Source organism: Natator depressus, chromosome 21 (genome assembly GCF_965152275.1).
Source record: "Natator depressus isolate rNatDep1 chromosome 21, rNatDep2.hap1, whole genome shotgun sequence".
NCBI lineage: Eukaryota > Metazoa > Chordata > Testudines > Cheloniidae > Natator > Natator depressus.
The window spans coordinates 17,778,581-17,799,078 of NC_134254.1; the positions used below are offsets into that span (position 1 = coordinate 17,778,581).

Sequence of the window (20,498 nt, forward strand, 5' to 3'; positions counted from 1 at the left end):
TTCTGCCCCTACCTTCCCTGCCAGCTTGGGACTCCAGAACCCTGCCTGGTTGTGCCAGACACGCTTGCCGGCTACAAACACAGACCCAGGTCTGAACCACATCCCACAAACTGCAGGCTTAACGGAAAGCTGGTTAAGAAGTGTTCCTGTCTCTCTCACTCATATGTCCAGCTCCCAATGGGGTCCAAGCCCTAAATAAATCTGTTTTACCCTCTATAAAGCTTATACAGGGTAAACTCATAAATTGTTCGCCCTCTATAACACTGAAAGAGAGATATGCACAGCTGTTTGCCCCCCGCCCCCTGAGGTATTAATACATACTCTGGGTTAATTAGTAAGTAAAAAGTGATTTTATTAAATACAGAAAGTAGGATTTAAGTGGTTCCAAGTGATAACAGATAACAAAGTGAATTACCAGTTATGTCATATATACATTCATAAGCATATTCCCATAAAGCATTATGGGATGCAACATCACACTACCTCTCCCCCCACCTTACTGTCACCCATTAACTTGCTGAGGGTGCAATTCATCCCATCATCCAGGTCATTAACGAGATGTTGAACAAAACCAGCCCCAGGATAGACCCCTGTGGCACTCCGCTTGATACCGGCTGCCGACTAGACATTGAGCCGTTGATCACTGCCCGTTGAGCCTGATGATCTAGCCAGCTTTCTATCTACCTGATAGTCCATTCATCCAGCCCATACTTTTTTAACTTGCTGGCAAGAATACTGCGGGAGACTGTATCATAAGCTTTTCTGAAGTCAAGGTATATCTCATCCACTGCTTTCCCCATATCCACAGAGCCAGTTGTCTCATCACAGAAGGCAATCAGGTTGGTCAGGCATGACTTGCCCTTGGTGAATCCATGTTGACTGTTCCTGATCACCTTCATCTCCTCCAAGTGCTTCAGATGGATTCCTTGAGGACCTGCTCCATGATTTTTCCAGGGACTGAGGTGAGGCTGGATTCTCCTTCTTACCTGAGTTCCCCAGATTCTCCTTCTTCCCTCTTCTAAGATGGGCACTATATTTGTCTTTTTCCAAACTTTTGGGACCTCCCCTGATTGCCAACGGTTTTCAAAGATAATGGCCAATGGCTCTGCAATCACATCAGCCAACTCCCTCAGCACCCTCAGATGGATTAGATCCAGACTCATGGACGTGTGCATGTCCAGCTTTTCTAAATAGTCCTAAACCTGTTCTTTCACCACTGAGGGCCGCTCACTTCGTCCCCATACTGTGCAGCCCAGCGGTCTGTGAAGACCGAGGCAAAAAAAGCATTGAGTACCTCAGCTTTTTCCAAATCATCTGTTACTAAGTTGCCTCCCCCATTCATTAAGGGCCCCACACTTTCCCTGACCTTCTTCTTGTTGCTAATATACCTATAGAAACCCTTCTTGGTACCCTTCACATCCCTTGCTAGCTGCAACTCCAAGTGTGATTTGGCCTTCCTGATTACACCCCTGCATGCTCGAGCAATATTTTTATACTTCTCCTGAGTCATCTGTCCAAATTTCCACTTCTTGTAAGCTTCCTTTTTGAGTTTAAGCTCACTGAAGATTTCTCTGTTTACCCAAGCTGGTTGCCTGCCATATTTGCTATTCTTTCTGCACATCGGGATGGTTTGTTCCTGCGCCCTCAATAAGGCTTTAAAATACAGCCAACTCTCCTGGACTCCTTTCCCCCTCATATTAGTGCCCCAGGGAACCCTGCCTATCAGTTCCATGAGGGAGTCAAAGTATGCTTTTCTGAAGTCCAGGGTCCGTATTCTGCTGCTCTCCTTTCTTCCTTAGGTCAGGATCCTGAACTTGACCATCTGATGGTCACTGCTGCCCAGGTTGCCACCCACTTCTACTTCCCCACCAATTCTTCCCTGTTAACACATGCACAGATGCTGCTGCTGCAGGAAGGGTGGAGGTGGGGAGAATGGGAATGGTAGCAGAGTAACACCTGCACAGAGCCCACTGTTGGGGAGGAATGGTAGCAGAGTGACATTCATACAGAGCCTTCTGCTGTGCAGGTAGTAGACGGGGCCCACACAGGGCCACTTACAGAGGAGAGGCATCAGCGGCTGGAATATTCCTTTTCCTCTGCCCCTCCAGCTGCCTGAAAGAATGTGCACCAGACCCCCAGGGTCTCCTGCTCCCCCGGTTTGCTGTAGTGCCAGGAACAATCAGTTGCACACATACAAAATGGGAAATGGCTGCTTAGGAAGGAGTGCTGTGGAAAAAGATCTGGGGGTCATAGTGGATTACAAACTAAATATGAGTCAACAGTGTAACGCTGTTACAAAATGAGCAAATATCATTCTGGGCTGTTGTAGGGAGCCAGGGTGGCTCCCTCCGAACCAGAGGGTAAAGAGCCACCCTTTCAGCCTGAGTGGGCGGGGCCAGGCCAAGCTCCCGCCAATCCCCGGAAGGGGAAGGGTGGGACAGGAAGTACAAAGGGCGGGGCCCTCTGCCCAGTGAGGAGAGCACCAGGGAGGGAGGGAGACACAGGCTGCTCCCTTGCGATCCTGCTGCTGACCAAGGAGGAGCCTGACCGGGAGGAAGGCCTGTGGCAACCAGGGCTGCCAGCCGCTGAATACCCAGAGGACCTGGAGGGGCCTGACTGCAGCCCGGGCCAGCGTGAGTCCGAGACCGAGGGGGAGCGGGGGTGGCCCACAGCGGGATACCCGGAGGAGATGGAGGGACCGGAGCGACCCGCCTGAGAGACCAGGTAGGAAGTAGCCCAGGGGCTGAACTACACCGTGGGGTGGGTGTGTTTGGTCAGCGGGCACGGACGGCCCCGCTGACCCAGCGGCGGGACCTTCGCCTCCCGCCGCTGTCAGGGCCCTGGGCTGGAACGCAGTGGAGTTGGGTGGGCCTGTGTTCCCCTACCCCGGCGCTCCCCCGCCTGAGGGGCGCGCTCCCGGCTCCGGCCGGCGCTCCCCCGCCTGAGGGGCGCGCTCCCGGCTCCGGCCGGCGCTCCCCCGCCTGAGGGGCGCGCTCCCGGCTCCGGCCGGCGCTCCCCCGCCTGAGGGGCGCGCTCCTGGCTCCGGCCGGCGCTCCCCCGCTAATTCCCCAACGCCCGGAAGGTGTGGCTGAGGCCTGCCACGGGGACCAGAGCTCTCCATCGCCCCTAGGGGCTCGGAGGACTGACCGACACCTGTCACAGCTGTATTAGCAGGAGTATTGTAAGCAAGACACGAGAAGTAATTCTTCCGCTCTACTCCATGCTGATTAGGCCTCAACTGGAGTATTGTGTCCAGTTCCGGGCGCCACATTTCAGGAAAGATGTGGACAAATTGGAGAAAGTCCAGAGAAGAGCAACAAAAATGATTAAAGGTTTAGAAAACATGACTTGTGAAGGAAGATTGAAAAAATTGAGTTTGTTTAGTCTGGAAAAGAGAAGACTGAGAGGGGACATGAGAACAGTTTTCAAGTATATAAAAGGTTGTTACAAGGAAGAGGGGGGAAAAAATTGTTCTTCCTAACCTGAGGATAGGACAAGAAGCAATGGGCTTAAATTGCAGCAAGGGCGGTTTAGGTTGGACATTAGGAAAAACTTCCTAACTGTCAGGGTGGTTAAGCACTGGAATAAATTGCCTAGGAAGGTTGTAGAATCTCTATTATTGGGGATTTTTAAGAGCAGGTTGGACAAACACCTGTCAGGGATGGGTTAGATAATACTTAGCCCTGCCTTGAGTGCGGGGACTGGACTAGATGACCTCTCGACATCCCTTCCAGTTCTAGGATTTTATGAATATGTGGCTGACACACCGTTCTCCTTTCCTTCACTGCATACGACCACACCACTACCACCAACATGAGCCAGTGTTTGGATGAGATCAGCTCATGGATGTAGGGTTGCCAGGTGTCCAGTTTTTGACCGGAACATCCAGTCAAAAAGGGAAACCGGCAGAGTCCAGTCAGCTACACTAAAAGTCCGGTTACATGCAGTAACTGGCCGCCACCACCCGAGGGCTGGAAGAGCAGCAGTGGCTGCTGGAGTCTGGAGGAGCTCTGCTCACTAGCCGCTGCTGCTCTTCCTGCCCCACAGCCTGATGGAGGGAGCTGGCTGGCACCCGGACTGGGCTCCAAAGTAGGTACCGGCACCGGCCAGGGAGGGGACCCTGTCTGTCCCCACCCCGCTGTGCCCTGATTCCCCCACCTCTTGCTCCAGGGACAGACCCCCGCCCCTTGCCGTGCCTCGATTTCCTGACCTCGCGCCCCAGGGATGGACCCCCGCCCCTCGCTGTGCCCTGATTTCCCCACCCCACCCCTCGCTTCGAGGACTGACCCCTGCTGTGCCCCGCTGTGCCCCGATTGGGCAGGCTCCGCATCAACTCCTCCCAGCCTGGCTCTGCAGGGGACAGGTGAGTCCCATGGGACAATGGGATTGAGAAACCTGCCTCATGTGACACTGGACCTGCCCCATGAGGCATTGCAAACCCTTTGCAAAGCACCCTGCAATAGTTTCCCGCAGTGCACTGCTCTCTGTCTCGATGCAAGAGCTGCTAGTGTGGACAGGCTCTGCTAACACAAGGAGCATAGTGTGGACATGCAACAGAGGTTTAATTGAAGCCGTTGCTGTATGTCTGCATAACTTTTGTCAACAAAACTCTGTAGTGTAGAGAAGGCCTACGTTATGGCAAACTCCTCACAGGTGCCTATGCTGGGTGCTGTGAAAGGGAGCAGTGTTGGGCTGTTTATACAGACCCAGCACTGTTCCTGCACAGTGGGAATTCCTCCAGGGGACATTGCAGCCCCTGCACGTCGCTGGAGAAGAAGAGCTGCAGCTAGGGCTGGACTCTGGCCCAGAAAGCTGAAGGACTGTGGACAGTAACACTGTGAATTGATGGATAAGACTGGAGATCTATGTTTTCTTCCTGGTTCTGTGGGCAAGTCACTTTACCCCTCTGGGCTTCAGTTACCTCTTTGTAAAATGAGGGATTATAGTTCCCTGCCTCATAAGGGTGCTGTGACACCTCCCTAAATAAGGTTTGGGAAGTGCACAGCCACTGCTAGACCAGTCAGTGGTGGTGATGCAATGGTGAGAAGTGCCATGGAAATGTCAAGAAGTCAGAGGTGAGTTCCGGTTCAGCCCCCCAACTCCTGTTATACTTATAAGCGGAACACGGGATCTTTATAGGGGAGAAGGCAGCACGCCGCATTTATTGAGAATACAACAGTTAGCATATGCTTTTCAATCATACAGACACACACCATGCACACAGTCCTGCCAGTCGATGTTTATAGTTACCAGTCCAGAGTCTGGATCAATCTAAAAAGAAAAGGAGTACTTGTGGCACCTTAGAGACTAACCAATTTATTTGAGCATAAGCTTTCGTGAGCTACAGCTCACTTCATCGGATGCCAGATTGGTCACAGAGGGGAGCAGGGCTCTGTCGGTCGCAATCCGATGCTCCTGGAGTGTGGCAAGATGAACCCAAAGTCCCATGGCCAAGCAGCCTGTTCTTATAGTCTTTTTTCTCTGTTGAAGTCTATGGATTTTGCTGTGTCAGTTTGTAACCAGTTACTTCTTAATTGGTGTATCTTTTGATGTAAACATTCCAATATACCTCCGAGAGGGTCATCCTGTCCTGGTTCCAATTTAATCAATTGTCCTGTCTTTAGGGGTGCCAGCCTTCACCTCAGGGTCGTCAATCTGCCCTTCCTTCATTATGGATGTGCGTTGATGGTTCTCTGGTGTCGTTAAGTCTCTTCACTCCTTCTTCCTTGACCATCTGGCTATAACAACGGCCTTTACACCTTATCTTTTCCTGACACATACATTCCTCATTCAAACAAACAGTCTTTCAAGAGACCTTTGAGAATACAAACAGTGCAGTTTATTTTGAGCAAAAGACATTGTAAATTAAGCCTTCCTCTAATCTCCTTAACGTAGACACAATACAAGATCCTGTCTCTTACTTACTAAACATTAAAACAAAGAAATGTATATTTAACTTGAGTGCCTAATTTGTAATACATATAGGAAACCATAGTAGACATTATAACTTATCCTAAAACAAAAGGGTAAAACATATTCAGTCATAAGGATTGTTCTGGTCTGTCCCTGCCTTAACATCAGTACAGGCACTGGCAGTCTGTCAGATGCATTTCTACCAGTGTCCCAGAGGGTCATTCCTTTCTGCTATTCAAAAAGGGTGGCTGGCAGGATGAAATCAAATCATACATTAATTCTCATAGTACAATTATAAAATCCTGCTCCTACACTCCCAGCCCAGGGCCCCATCTCCCATTAAAATGAGCCATGCTTTCTTGAAGGAACAATGGGTCAGGACTCTCTCTACACAGTTACAGAACTTTTCACCACGCGGAGTAACTCTGCAGGTTACAGTACAACAGTGTTTGCACCATGTGGAGTACAGTGCAGTTTGTAGTGTAATGGGGAGGTTGCACCATGCTGAGTAACACTGTATCTTAAAGTCTAGCAGGGTTTACACAATGTGGAGTAACACCGCAGCTTAGGTATAATGGGATTTGCACCATGCAGGGTAACACAGCAACTTACAAAAAGAGATCATGCATCCGATGAAGTGAGCTGTAGCTCACGAAAGCTTATGCTCAAATAAATTGGTTAGTCTCTAAGGTGCCACAAGTACTCCTTTTCTTTTTGCGAATACAGACTAACACGGCTGTTACTCTGAAACAGCAACTTACAGTGTAATGGGGTTTGCATCACACAGGGTACCATTGCAGCCTACAGGGGCGGCGAGTTGTATGGGCCCATGGTGCCCGGGCTTCAGCAATATTCAGGGCCTGGGGGCCCGGCTCCACCAACGTTTGGGGCCAGGTCTCTCCCCTGGCCCCACCTGCCGCCCCCACACATCTCCTCCAAGTGTCCCCTGGCCCCCACTTGCTGCCCCCACGCACCTTCCCCTGGTCCCAGAGCATTCCTGCCTCTCCCCTGCAGCTCCATGCTGACTCGGCTCTTCTGGCTCCCTGCATCAACTGCCGCCACCGGGTCCTAGTGCCCCCTCACTGGTGGCTAACCTAGTAAGGAGGGCTTTAAACTAGGTTCACCGGGGGAAGGAGACCAAAGCCCTGAGGTAAGTGGGAAAACGGGATACCGGGAGGAAGGACAGGCAGGAACGTCAGTGAGGGGAGGGCTCCTGCCTCATACTGAGAATGAGGGGCGATCAGCAGGTTCTCTCAAGTGCTTATATATGAATGCACAAAGCCTTGGAAACAAGCAGGGAGAACTAGAGGTCCTGGTGATGTCAGGGAATTATGACGTGATTGGAATAACAGAGACTTGGTGGGATAACTCACGTGACTGGAGTACTGTCATGGATGGTTATAAACTGTTCAGGAAGGACAGGCAGGGCAGAAAAGGTGGGGGAGTAGCACTGTATGTAAGGGAGCAGTATGACTGCTCAGAGCTCCGGTACGAAACTGCAGAAAAACCTGAGTGTCTCTGGATTAAGTTTAGAAGTGTGAGCAACAAGAGTGATGTAGTGGTGGGAGTCTGCTATAGACCACTGGACCAGGGGGATGAGGTGGATGAGGCTTTCTTCCGGCAACTCGCAGAAGCTACTAGATCGCATGCCCTGGTTCTCATGGGTGACTTTAATTTTCCTGATATTTGCTGGGAGAGCAATACAGCGGTGCATAGACAATCCAGGAAGTTTTTGGAAAGCATAGGGGACAATTTCCTGGTGCAAGTGCTAGACGAGCCAACTGGGGGGGAGCTTTTCTTGACCTCCTGCTCACAAACAGGGAAGAATTAGTGGGGGAAGCAAAAGTGGATGGGAATCTGGGAGGCAGTGACCATGAGATGGTCGAGTTCAGGATCCTGGCACAGGGAAGAAAGGTAAACAGCAGGATACGGACCCTGGACTTCAGGAAAGCAGACTTTGACTCCCTCAGGGAGCAGATGGGTAAGATCCCCTGGGGGACTAACATGAAGGGGAAAGGAGTCCAGGAGAGCTGGCTGTATTTCAAGGAATCCCTGTTGAGGTTACAGGGACAAACCATCCCGATGAGTCGAAAGAATAGTAAATATGGCAGGCGACCAGCTTGGCTTAATGGTGAAATCCTAGCGGATCTTAAACATAAAAAAGAAGCTTACAAGAAGTGGAAGGTTGGACATATGACCAGGGAAGAGTATAAAAATATTGCTCGGGCATGTAGGAATGAAATCAGGAGGGCCAAATCGCACCTGGAGCTGCAGCTAGCAAGAGATGTCAAGAGTAACAAGAAGGGTTTCTTCAGGTATGTTGGCAACAAGAAGAAAGCCAAGGAAAGTGTGGGCCCCTTACTGAATGAGGGAGGCAACCTAGTGACAGAGGATGTGGAAAAAGCTAATGTACTCAATGCTTTTTTTGCCTCTGTTTTCACTAACAAGGACAGCTCCCAGACTGCTGCACTGGGCATCGCAACATGGGGAGTAGATGGCCAGCCCTCTGTGGAGAAAGAGGTGGTTAGGGACTATTTAGAAAAGCTGGACGTGCACAAGTCCATGGGGCCGGACGAGTTGCATCCGAGAGTGCTAAAGGAATTGGCGGATGTGATTGCAGAGCCATTGGCCATTATCTTTGAAAACTCGTGGCGAACGGGGGAAGTCCCAGATGACTGGAAAAAGGCTAATGTAGTGCCAATCTTTAAAAAAGGGAAGAAGGAGGATCCTGGGAACTACAGGCCGGTCAGCCTCACCTCAGTCCCCGGAAAAATCATGGAGCAGGTCCTCAAGGAATCAATCCTGAAGCACTTAGACGAGAGTAAAGTGATCAGGAACAGTCAGCATGGATTCACCAAGGGAAGGTCATGCCTGACTAATCTAATCGCCTTCTATGATGAGATAACTGGTTCTGTGGATGAAGGGAAAGCAGTGGATGTATTGTTTCTTGACTTTAGCAAAGCTTTTGACACTGTCTCCCACAGTATTCTTGTCAGCAAGTTAAAGAAGTATGGGCTGGATGAATGTACTATAAGGTGGGTAGAAAGTTGGCTAGATTGTCGGGCTCAATGGGTAGTGATCAATGGCTCCATGTCTAGTTGGCAGCCGGTGTTAAGTGGAGTGCCCCAGGGGTTGGTCCTGGGGCCGGTTTTGTTCAATATCTTCATAAATGATCTGGAGGATGGTGTGGATTGCACTATTAGCAAATTTGCGGATGATACTAAACTGGGAGGAGTGGTAGATAAGATACAGAGGGACCTGGACAAATTGGAGGATTGGGCCAAAAGAAACCTGATGAGGTTCAATAAGGATAAATGCAGGGTCCTGCACTTGGGACGGAAGAACCCAATGCACAGCTACAGACTAGGGACCGAATGGCTAGGCAGCAGTTCTGCGGAAAAGGACCTAGGGGTTACAGTGGACGAGAAGCTGGATATGAGTCAGCAGTGTGCCCTTGTTGCCAAGAAGGCCAATGGCATTTTGGGATGTATAAGTAGGGGCATAGCGAGCAGATCGAGGGACGTGATCGTTCCCCTCTATTCGACATTGGTGAGGCCTCATCTGGAGTACTGTGTCCAGTTTTGGGCCCCACACTACAAGAAGGATGTGGATAAATTGGAGAGAGTCCAGCGAAGGGCAACAAAAATGATTAGGGGTCTGGAACACATGACTTATGAGGAGAGGCTGAGGGAACTGGGATTGTTTAGTCTGCAGAAGAGAAGAATGAGGGGGGATTTGATAGCTGCTTTCAACTACCTGAAAGGGGGTTCCAAAGAGGATGGTTCTAGACTATTCTCAGTGGTAGAAGAGGACAGGACAAGGAGTAATGGTCTCAAGTTGCAGTGGGGGAGGTTTAGGTTGGATATTAGGAAAAACTTTTTCACCAGGAGGGTGGTGAAACACTGGAATGCGTTACCTAGGGAGGTGGTAGAATCTCCTTCCTTAGTTTTTAAGGTCAGGCTTGACACAGCCCTGGCTGGGATGATTTAATTGGGGATTGGTCCTGCTTTGAGCAGGGGGTTGGACTAGATGACCTCCTGAGGTCCCTTCCAACCCTGATATTCTATGCCCTTCCGCCTCGGACCCTTCCCTTACTGGCAGGATCCTCCACCAGCACAGAGGGCCTCCTGCCCTACGGTGGGCAAGGGGCAGCCCTATCCCTCACCCCCATTGAGGCTACAGTGAGGGGCAGCAGCATGGGAGGAGGGGCATATGTGATGGCAGCCCCCCCCCCCCCGGCACCCACCACAGAGGAGGCAAGAGGGCTTCCTGGACCTAAGAGGGGCCCTAGGAGCAAGTGTAGTGACAGTCGTGTAAGGTGAGTGTGCTGCCGGGGGGAGAAAGGGGGGTCCTTCCCCCAGAGCTCACTGCTGCCAGCGGGGAGAGGGCTGGGGGAAGTCCTCCTCTCTGGCCCCAGCCCTGGGGGCAGCCTGCCTGCACCCCAAACTCCCCAGCCCTGCCCCCCAGCACCCCAACCCTCTGCCCTAGTCCTGAGCCTCTCCCACACCCCAAACTCCTCATCCCTGGCCCCAGCCACAGCCCTCATGCACCCTAACCCTCTGCCCCAGCCCTGAACCCCCTCCCACACCCCAACCCCTCATCCCTGTACCCTCTCCCATCCCCAAACTTCCTCTCTGAGCCTGCACTCCTCACCCCCTCCTACATCCCCAGCCCAGAGCCTGCACGCAAACTCCATCCCAGAGCCTGCACCCCTCACCCCCTCCTGCACCCCCACCTCCTGCCCCAGCTTGGAGCCTGCACCTAGCACGCAAACTCCATCACGGAGCCTGCACTGCAGACCCCCTCCCCCACCCAAACTCCCTCCCAGAGCCTGCACCCCTCCTGCACCCCAATCCCCAGCCCAGGGCCTGCACCCCAGACCTCCCCCCACCCAAACTCCCTCCCAGAGTCTTAGGCAGGTGGGGGGTGGAGTTTGGGGGGGGGCTTCTGGGCACCACCAAAATTTCTACAAACCTGCCACCCCTAACAGCTTACAGTTTAATAGTGTTTGGAACACATTTTGAGGGGAGAGGAACATTGCATCTTACACTCTAAAAGCATTTGCACCAGGCACAGGTAACACTGGTGCTTCCAATGTAACAGGGTTTGCACCACATGAGAGAGGGGTAACAGAGTTCTGCACTTAGGATGGAAGAATCCCAGGCACCGCTACAGGCTGGGGACCGACTGGCTAAGCAACAGTTCTGCAGAAAAGGACCTGGGGATTACAGTGGATGAGAAGCTGGATATGAGTCTGCAGTGTACCCTTGTTGCCAAGAAGGCCAATGGCATATTGGGCTGCATTCAGCGGAGCATTGCCAGCAGATTTTTCCCCTCTATTCGGCACTGGTGAGGCCACACTAGGAGTACTGAGTCCAGTTTTGGTCCCCCCACTGCAGAAGGGATGTGGACAAATTGGAGAGAGTCCAGCGGAGGGCAATGAAAATGATCAGGGGGCTGGGGCACATGACTTACAAGGAGAGGCTGAGGGAACTGGGCTTATTTAGTCTGCAGAAGAGAAGAGTGAGGGGGGATTTGATAGCAGCCTTCAACTATCTGAAGGGGGGGTTCCAAAGAGGATGGAGCTCGGCTGTTCTCAGTGGTGGCAGATGACAGAACAAGGAGCAATGGTCTCTAGTTGCAGTGTGGGAGGTCTAGGTTGGATATTAGGAAACACTATTTCACTAGGAGGGTGGTGAAGCACTAGAATGGGTTCCCTACGGAGGTGGTGGAATCTCCATCCTCAGAGGTTTTTAAGGCCCAGCTTGACAAAGCCCTGGCTGGGATGATTGAGTTGGGGTTGGTCCTGCTTTGAGCAGGGGGTTGGACTAAGTGACCTCCTGAGGTCCCTTCCCACCCTGATACTCTATGATTCTTTGATTCAGTTGACAGTGTTTGCAGCACATGGGGGGGAAACAGTTCAGCTTACACTGGACCATGCCCGGCCGGGGCCAGGGCGGGATGGAAGAAACGGCCTGCACGGTGCGAGGGCCCACCGCGCTTTACAGCGGGACGGGATACGCGCATCGCACAGGATGACGCTGCACCTCCGGCCAATTGCACCACGCACGCGGTCAGCAGCACGCGGCCCGCGAGGCTTCGCCTCCCACGGGGCACCGCGGCAGCTGACTGCGTCGCGGGGCTCCAAAGCCCCCGTTTCCCGCTGCCCACGGGCTCCCTCCCACGGACGGCCAGTGTGCAGAGCGTGGGCATGTACCGCAGCCCCGCGGCGCTGGCAAGGCTCCCGCTCCGCGCCCGAGCGACCCCCGCACCGGAAACCCCGCGCGGCGGGGGTCTGCCGCGGGGCAAGAGCACAGGGTTCCGTTGCCGGGTAACGAAGGGCGGGGTCTACGCGGGGTGACGTCACCAGCGTGCGCCGGCGGCCAGAGCTGGCGGTTGGCGCGGCGGAGGCGGCCGGGCCCTGCCGAGCAGCCTCGGGTGCGCCGCTACCCCCCGTTCCGTCTAGCGGGAGCGGGCCCGCTCCGGCCTCCGCGCGGGGCTCCCCTCAGCCGAGCCCGGCCCAGGGCCGCCGGGACCCGCCCGGCCCGCGCCGCCATGGCCCCCAAGGACGTCATGACCAACTGCCACGCCAAGTCCATCCTGAACGCCATGAACGCGCTGCGGCGGAGCGGCACGCTGTGCGACGTGACCCTGCGCGTGCAGCGCCAGGCCTTCGCCGCGCACCGCATCGTGCTGGCGGCCTGCAGCGACTACTTCTGCGCCATGTTCACGAGCGAGGTAGGGCGCGCGCCGCCCCGCTCCCGGCCTGGCTGCGCGGGGCCGGCGCTGAGCGCGTCCCCCGCGCGGCGCCAGGGGAGCGCGTAGGCGCCCGTCCTGCCTGCAGCCGAGGCGGCTCTTGCCCCAAGAGCCAACAGCCTGGGGGACCGCGCAGAGCGGGCTGGCTCAGGGTCATACAACAGGTCCCCGGCAGAACCACGAGCAGACCATAGCGCTGAGCTCCAGGCCCAGCTCCCTATCCACGCGGCCAGGCTCTTCTTCTTCATATTTGATAACGATTTACACTAATTGCGCATTCTTCCTTTGCACAATGCTGAGAGGAGGTCACGTTTGGCTGCTGTTTGGCTCAGATTGTTAAAAAGCAGGAGCTGTCTGTGGCTTTGGTTCAAGCTTAATGCTGTAGCAAAAAGAAAAAACATGGAGGGGCCAGTGAGGGATTGTGGAACTGGGTTTGTAAAAGATAAGTTTGTGTTGAGAAGATAATTTCCTTTTTCTAGTAGCCTCTGAGTTGATATGGAGAGAGCGGGCTGAAGCAAACTGAGATTCTGTCTCCCTTTCTGGGGATACCATTCTCCCCAGATCTTCGCAAAAGATGTAAATAGATGCATGCCTTTACCTTATGCTTCCTCATTTTTGCGATTTTCAATTTTGCATTATTGTCCTTCTGCAACCTTGGTTGCCTTTTATCAAGTGTCTGTGTAGATGAATATGTGATTTAAAAAAAAATTGTAGTGAACTTATTGCTGGTAGATGTGCAGGATTCACTTTGCTGGAGATTGAAGCTTTTTATCCACCAATAGTCACAACATGGGCAGCAAGCAATGCAAACTTCCCTGTCCACTAGCCCCTAACTCCCTGTCAGTGCAATTTAGCCCTTATCAGAGGGACCACATCTAGCAGTAGCACAGTCAGTCCTTGGGACCTTTGCTGAGGTTGCCAATAAGGGCCAATGGCAGCACTGATTAGTGTGCATTAGGAACTAGGCTGGGACCATTTCTCCTTGACCCCCACAACACACCTTTTAAGATCCATGTGTCCTATACGTGCCTATCACAACATGTGGTGTACCTCACCCAGCATACTAAGGGTATGTCTACACTGCAATTAAAAACCCGCGGCTGGCCTGTGCCAGCTGATTTGAGCTCATGGGCCTTGGGCTAAGGGGCTGTTTAATTGCAGTGTAAATGTTTAGGCTGGAGCCCAGACCCTAGGACCTTGTGAGGTGGGAGGGTCCCAGAGCTTGGGCTGAAACCCATGCTGGACCATCTACACTGCAGTTAAACAGCACCTTAGCCTGAGGCCCATGAGCCAAAGTCAGCTGGTATGGGTCAGCTGCAAGTGTCTAATTACAGCGTAGACATATCCTAAATACCCCAAAAACTATGTGGGTGAAACGAAACAAACTCTCAAATGAACTCTCACAGGGCAGGTCTGTACTTAAAATGCTGCATCAGTGCAGCTGCACCGCTGTAGCAGTTAAGTGAAGACCTTTCTATGCTAACAGGAGAGCTGCTCCCAGCAGTGTAGTTAATCCACTTCTGTTAGGCAGTAGCTATGTTGATGGGAGAAGCTCTCCTGCTGACATAGCACTGCCTACATAAGGGGTTAAGTCAGTATAACTACGTTGCTCCGGGGTGTGGATTTTTTGTAGTTATACCAATATAAGTTGGTAGTGTAGACCTGGCCACAGAAATATGAAAATACAAAAATACCATATTACTCGTGTGTGGACACTCACAAAATGATCATTCCGTACCTGACCTCTCAGAAGAAACCTGCACAACATCTTCAAAAGATGAGCCTGGGAGCTTACATTCATAATTTTGCTAGATACTAAAAATCATGAATTCAATAAAGACATTGTTGTAATGAGCTGTAAATCCAGTAACCCACTTTTGTCCTACCACTGCAAGGTGTTAACTGTTCACTTCACCTTGAGTGGTCTCTTGCAACATGTTAACTCCTTTCTTTAACAACGTGTTCCATCTTGTATTAAGCTGTGGCATTCTGAGTACCTTTTCCAGACCTGAAGAAGAGTGCTGTGTAAGGGTATGTCTACACTATGAAGTTAGGTCGAATTTATAGAAGTTGATTTTTTAGAAAACGATTTTATACAGTTGATTGTGAGAGTCCCCACTTAAGATCATTAAGTCGTGGGAGTGTGTCCACAGTACCGGGGCTAGCGTCGACTTTCAGAGCGTTGCACTGTGGGTAGCTATCCCGCAGTTCCCGCAGTCTCCACCGCCCATTGGAATTCTGGGTTGAGATCCCAATGCCTGATGGGGCAAAAACATTGTCACGGGTGGTTCTGGGTACATGTCGTCAGCCCCCTCCCCTCCCCCGATGAAAGCAATGGCAGACAATCATTTTGTGCCTTTTTTCCTGGGTTACCTGTGCAGACGCCATACCACAGCAAGCATGGAGCCCGCTCAGCTCACTGAAACCGTACGTGTCCTGGGTGCTGGCAGACACGGTACTGCTACACAGCAGCAGCTTATTGCCTTGTGGCAGCAGACGGTGCAGTACGACTGGTAGCCGTCGTCGTCTCCTGGGTGCTCTTGGCTGACCTCGGTGAGGTCGGTCGGGGGCGCCTGGGCAGACATGGGTACTCCTGGCAGACCTCGGACATAAATGGGAGTGACTCCAGGTCATTCTCTTCTTGACTTTCGTCTCATGGAGATTCAGCCTGCCTAGAAATGATGACAGCTACAGTCGTACTGCACCGTCTGCTGGCGAGCACCCAGGAGACAATGACAGCTAGCAGTCATACTGCACCGTCTGCTGCCAGCCTACCCCTTGCTCCCCCCTCCCTTCCTCAGTCAAAGCAACGGCCGACAGTAGTTTCACGCCTTTTTCCGTTCGGGTACCATATTGCTGTCGGCATCATCATCCACCCGCTGCTTCCGCTGCCGCTCTGTTCTCCTGCAGACGCCATACCACGGCAAGCATGGAGCCCGCTCAGATCACCGCGGCACTTATGAGAGTTGTAAACAGCACGTGCATTATTCAGCGGTATATGCAGAACCAACACCTGCAAAAGCAGGCGAGGAGGTGACGGCAGCGCGGTGAGGAGAGTGATGAGGACATGGACACAGACTTCTCTCAAAGTACGGGCCTCGGTAGTGTGGACATCATGGTGGTAATGGGGCAAGTTCATGCCGTGGAATGCTGATTCTGGGCCCGGGAAACAAGCACAGACTGGTGGGACCGCATAGTGTTGCAGGTCTGGGACGATTCCCAGTGGCTGCGAAACTTTCACATGCGTAAAGGCACTTGCATGGAACTTTGTGACTTGCTTTCCCCTGCCCTGAAGCGCAAGAGTACCAAGATGAGAGGAGCCCTCACAGTCGAGAAGCAAGTGGCAATATCCCTCTGGAAGCTTGCAACGTCAGACAGCTACCGGTCAGTTGGGAATCAATTTGGAGTGGGCAGATCTACTGTGGGGGCTGCTGTGATCCAAGTAGCCAACATAATCACTGAGCTGCTGCTACTACCAAGGGTAGTGACCCTGGGAAATGTGCAGGTCATAGTGGATGGCTTTGCTGCAATGGGATTGCCGAAATGTGGTGGGGCGACAGACGGAACCCATATCCCTATCTTAGCCCTGGACCACTAAGGCAGCGAGTATGTGAACCGCAAGGGGTACTTTTCAATGGTGCTGCAAGCACTGGTGGATCACAAGGGACGTTTCACCAACATCAATGTGGGATGGCCGGGAAAGGTACATGACGCTCTCATCTTCAAGAATTCTGGTCTGTTTCAACAGCTGCAGCAAGGGACTTTCTTCCCAGACCAGAAAATAACCTTTGGGGATGTTGAAATGCCTATAGTTCTCCTTGGGGACTCAACCTACCCCTTAATGCCATGGCTCGTGAAGCCAGACACAGGCAGCCTGGTCAGTAGTCAGGAGCTGTTCAACTATAGGCTGAGCAAGTGCAGAATGGTGGTAGAATGTGCATTTGGAAGGTTAAAAGTGCGCTGGCGCAATTTACTGACGCGGTTAGACCTCAGCGAAACCAATATTCCCATTGTTATTACTGCTTGCTGTGCGCTCCGCAATATCTGTGAGAGTAAGGGGAAGATGTTTATGGCTGGGTGAGAGGTTGAGGCAAATCGCCTGGCCACTGATTACACGCAGCCAGACACCAGGGCGGTTAGAAGAGTACAGGAGGGCACGGTGCGTATCAAAGAAGCTTTGAAAACCAGTTTCATTACTGGCCAGTCTACGGTGTGACAGTTCTATTTGTTTCTCCTTGATGAAAACCCGCCCCCTTGGTTCACTCTACTTCCCTGTAAGCCAAACGCCCTCTCCTCCCGCCTTCGATCACTGCTTGCAGAGACAATAAAGTCATTGTTGTTTCAAATTCATGCATTCTTTATTAATTCATCACACAAATAGGGGGATAACTGCCAAGGTAGCCCGGGAGGGGTGGTGGAGGAGGGAAGCACCAGGTGGGGTGGGGGAGGAGGGAAGGACAAGGCCGCACAGCACTTTAAAAGTTTAAAACTTACTGAACGCCAGCTTTCTGCTGCTTGGGCAGTCCTCTGGGATAGAGTGCTGGGTGCCCGGAGGGCCCCCCCCACCGCGTTCTTGGGCGTCTGGGTGGGGAGGCTACGGAACTTGGGGAGGAGGGTGGCTGGTTACGCAGGGGCTGTAGCGACTGTCTGTGTTCCTGCCTTTCCTGTAGCTCAGCCGTACACCAGAGCATATCAGTTTGATCCTCCAGTAGCCTCGGCATTGACTCCTGCCTTCTGTCAGCAAGCTGACGCCACCTATCATCTTCAGCCCGCCACCTGTCCTCGCGTTCATATTGTGCTTTCCTGGACTCTGACATTGCTTGCCTCCACGCATTCTGCTGGGCTCTTTCAGTGTGGGAGGACAGCATGAGCTCAGAGAACATTTCATCGCTAGTGCATTTTTTTCGCCTTCTAATGTTCGCTAGCCTCGGGGACGGAGATGATAGTGTGAGCGTTGAAACATTTGCAGCTGCGGGGGGGGGAAAAGGGAGAGTAGTAGTTTAAAAAGACACATTTTAGAGAGCATTGGGTAGACTCTTTCACGGTGAACCTTGCTGTTAACATTACATAGCACATGTGCATTTGGTACAAGGTCGCACTTTGCCTCTTATGTTGAGGGTCTGCCTGTTTGGTGTGAGACATAACACATGCTCGGCTGGGCAACAGAATTCGGCTTGCAGGCAGCCATGGTAAGGCAAAGGGTTTCGGCTTCTTCAACCTTCATAACGTGGGAATGGTTTCAAAGAGCAGCGCCCTCCTTTCCCATACCAAGCAGCCATTGGGTTGGCCCTTTAAAATGGGTTGGCAATTTAAAAGAAGGGGCTGCAGTTTTCAGGTTAACGTGCAGCACAAACCGAATTAACTCCCCCCTTCACGCCCCCCCCCCCACACACACACCCAATTCTCTGGGATGATCGCTTCACCCCCTCCCCCCACCACGTGGCTAACAGTGTGGATGATTTCAGCCACAGGCACACGGACTTATAAAGCAAGGTCAGTTCCTCACACTGAATGTCTTAAGGGTCTTCCTTCAACAGGGTATCAAGACAGAAAGAAGCATGGTGATGCAGTGGCTTATTTCTCTTATGGAAGGTCAATGTTAAGATAAATGTTTTTGTGGTATTGAAAGTGCCAAAATGAAGCAGAGTTTGGTTGTCCTTGAATAAAAATCCCACCTGATAGCCACATAGACAGGCTGTATAGTTCATGCAGGTTGTAGGTGCTGTTCTTGACATCTGGGCATTGAGTTACTACCACTGTGTTATGAAATGGTAGCTATTGCTACCTTCTCATGATTAAAGTTGCTAGTGAGTATTTCAGACCCCAGCTTTCCCCAACTGCCCTACTTCCCAGTCCACAAGCAGAGGCTTCAAAATTGGTAGATTTGGTTTGGGGCAGGGAAGAATTTTGTATGGAAAATGAGTGTGGGGAGCAGACTAGGAAGTCTTTGCACCTTGGGTCACTTTCCTGGCATCCCTAGTCCCCCTTCAGATCCTATCTCGTTGCTTTGCTTCCTGTACCTATACCATCCTCTGCAGACCTGCTAAGATCATAGAATCATAGAATATCAGGGTTGGAAGGGACCTCAGGAGGTCATCTAGTCCAACCCCCTGCTCAAAGCAGGACCAATCCCCAATCAAATCATCCCAGCCAAGGCTTTGTCAAGCCTGACCTTAAAAACTTCCAAGGAAGGAGATTCTACCACCTCCCTAGGTAACGCATTCCAGTGTTTCACCACCCTCCTAGTGAAAAAGTTTTTCCTAATATCCAACCTAAACCTCCCCCACTGCAACTTGAGACCATTACTCCTTGTCCTGTCCTCTTCTACCACTGAGAATAGTCTAGAACCATCCTCTCTGGAACCACCTCTCAGGTAGTTGAAAGCAGCTATCAAATCCCCCCTCACTCATCTCTTTTGCAGACTAAATAATCCCAGTTCCTTCAGCCTCTCCTCATAAGTCATGTGTTCCAGCCCCCTAATCATTTTTGTTGCCCTCCGCTGGACTCTCTCCAATTTTTCCACATCCTTCTTGTAGTGTGGGGCCCAAAACTGGACACAGTACTCCAGATGAGGCCTCACCAATGTCGAATAGAGGGGAACGATCACGTCCCTCGATCTGCTCGCTATGCCCCTACTTATACATCCCAAAATTCCATTGGCCTTCTTGGCAACAAGGGCACACTGTTGACTCATATCCAGCTTCTCGTCCACTGTCACCCCTAGGTCCTTTTCCGCAGAACTGCTGCCTAGCCATTCGGTCCCTAGTCTGTAGCGGTGCATGGGATTCTTCTGTCCTAGGTGCAGGACTCTGCACTTGTCCTTGTTGAACCTCATCAGATTTCTTTTGGCCCAATCCTCCAATTTGTCTAGGGCCCTCTGTATCCTATCCCTACCCTCCAGCGTATCTACCTCTCTTCCCAGTTTAGTGTCATCTGCAAACTTGCTGAGGGTGCAATCCACACCATCCTCCAGATCATTTATGAAGATATTGAACAAAACCGGCCTGAGGACTGACCCTTGGGGCACTCCACTTGATACCGGCTGCCAACTAGACATGGAGCCATTGATCACTACCCGTTGAGCCCGACAATCTAGCCAGCTTTCTATCCACCTTATAGTCTATTAGTCCAGCCCATACTTCTTTAACTTGCTGGCAAGAATACTGTGGGAGACCGTGTCAAAAGCTTTGCTAAAGTCAAGGAACAACACGTCCACTGCTTTCCCTTCATCCACAGAACCAGTTATCTCGTCATAGAAGGCAATTAGATTAGTCAGGCATGACTTGCCCTTGGTGAATCCATGCTGACTGTTCCTGATCACTTTCCTCTCCTCTAAGTGCTTCAGGATTGATTCCTTGAGGACCTGCTCCATGATTTTTCCGGGGACTGAGGTGAGGCTGACTGGCCTGTAGTTCCCAGGATCCTCCTTCTTCCCTTTTTTAAAGATGGCCACTACATTAGCCTTTTTCCAGTCGTCCGGGAATTCCCCCGATCACCATGGAATTTCAAAGATAATGGCCAATGGCTCTGCAATCACATCCGCTAGCTCCTTTAGCACTCTCGGGTGCAACGCATCCGGCCCCATGGACTTGTGCACGTCCAGCTTTTCTAAATAGTCCTGAACCACTTCTTTCTCCACAGAGGGCTGGTCACCTCCTCCCCATGCTGTGCTGCTCAGAGCAGTAGTCTGGGAGCTGACCATGTTTGTGAAGAGAGAGGCAAAAAGTACATTAGCTTTTTCCACATCCTCTGTCACTAGGTTGCCTCCCTCATTCAGTAAGGGGCCCACACTTTCCTTGACTTTCTTCTTGTTGCTAACATACCTGAAG

At 51.9% G+C, this 20,498-nt stretch overlaps 1 protein-coding gene across 4 annotated transcripts in view; it reads left to right on the top strand.

Annotated features, from left to right (window-relative positions):
* The first annotated feature begins 12,430 nt into the window (after positions 1-12,430).
* KLHL12 (kelch like family member 12) overlaps positions 12,431-20,498 on the top strand; it is a 106,778-nt gene continuing 98,710 nt past the window's right edge. For all 4 annotated transcript variants that reach the window (XR_012636001.1, XR_012636002.1, XM_074936378.1 and 1 more), the window contains exon 1: positions 12,431-12,651. Coding sequence is in view for 2 of the 4 variants with exons in the window: in XM_074936378.1 (XP_074792479.1) it covers positions 12,469-12,651 (183 nt within the window). In the remaining 2 variants the exon portion in view is untranslated. The remainder of the gene's footprint in view (positions 12,652-20,498) is intronic.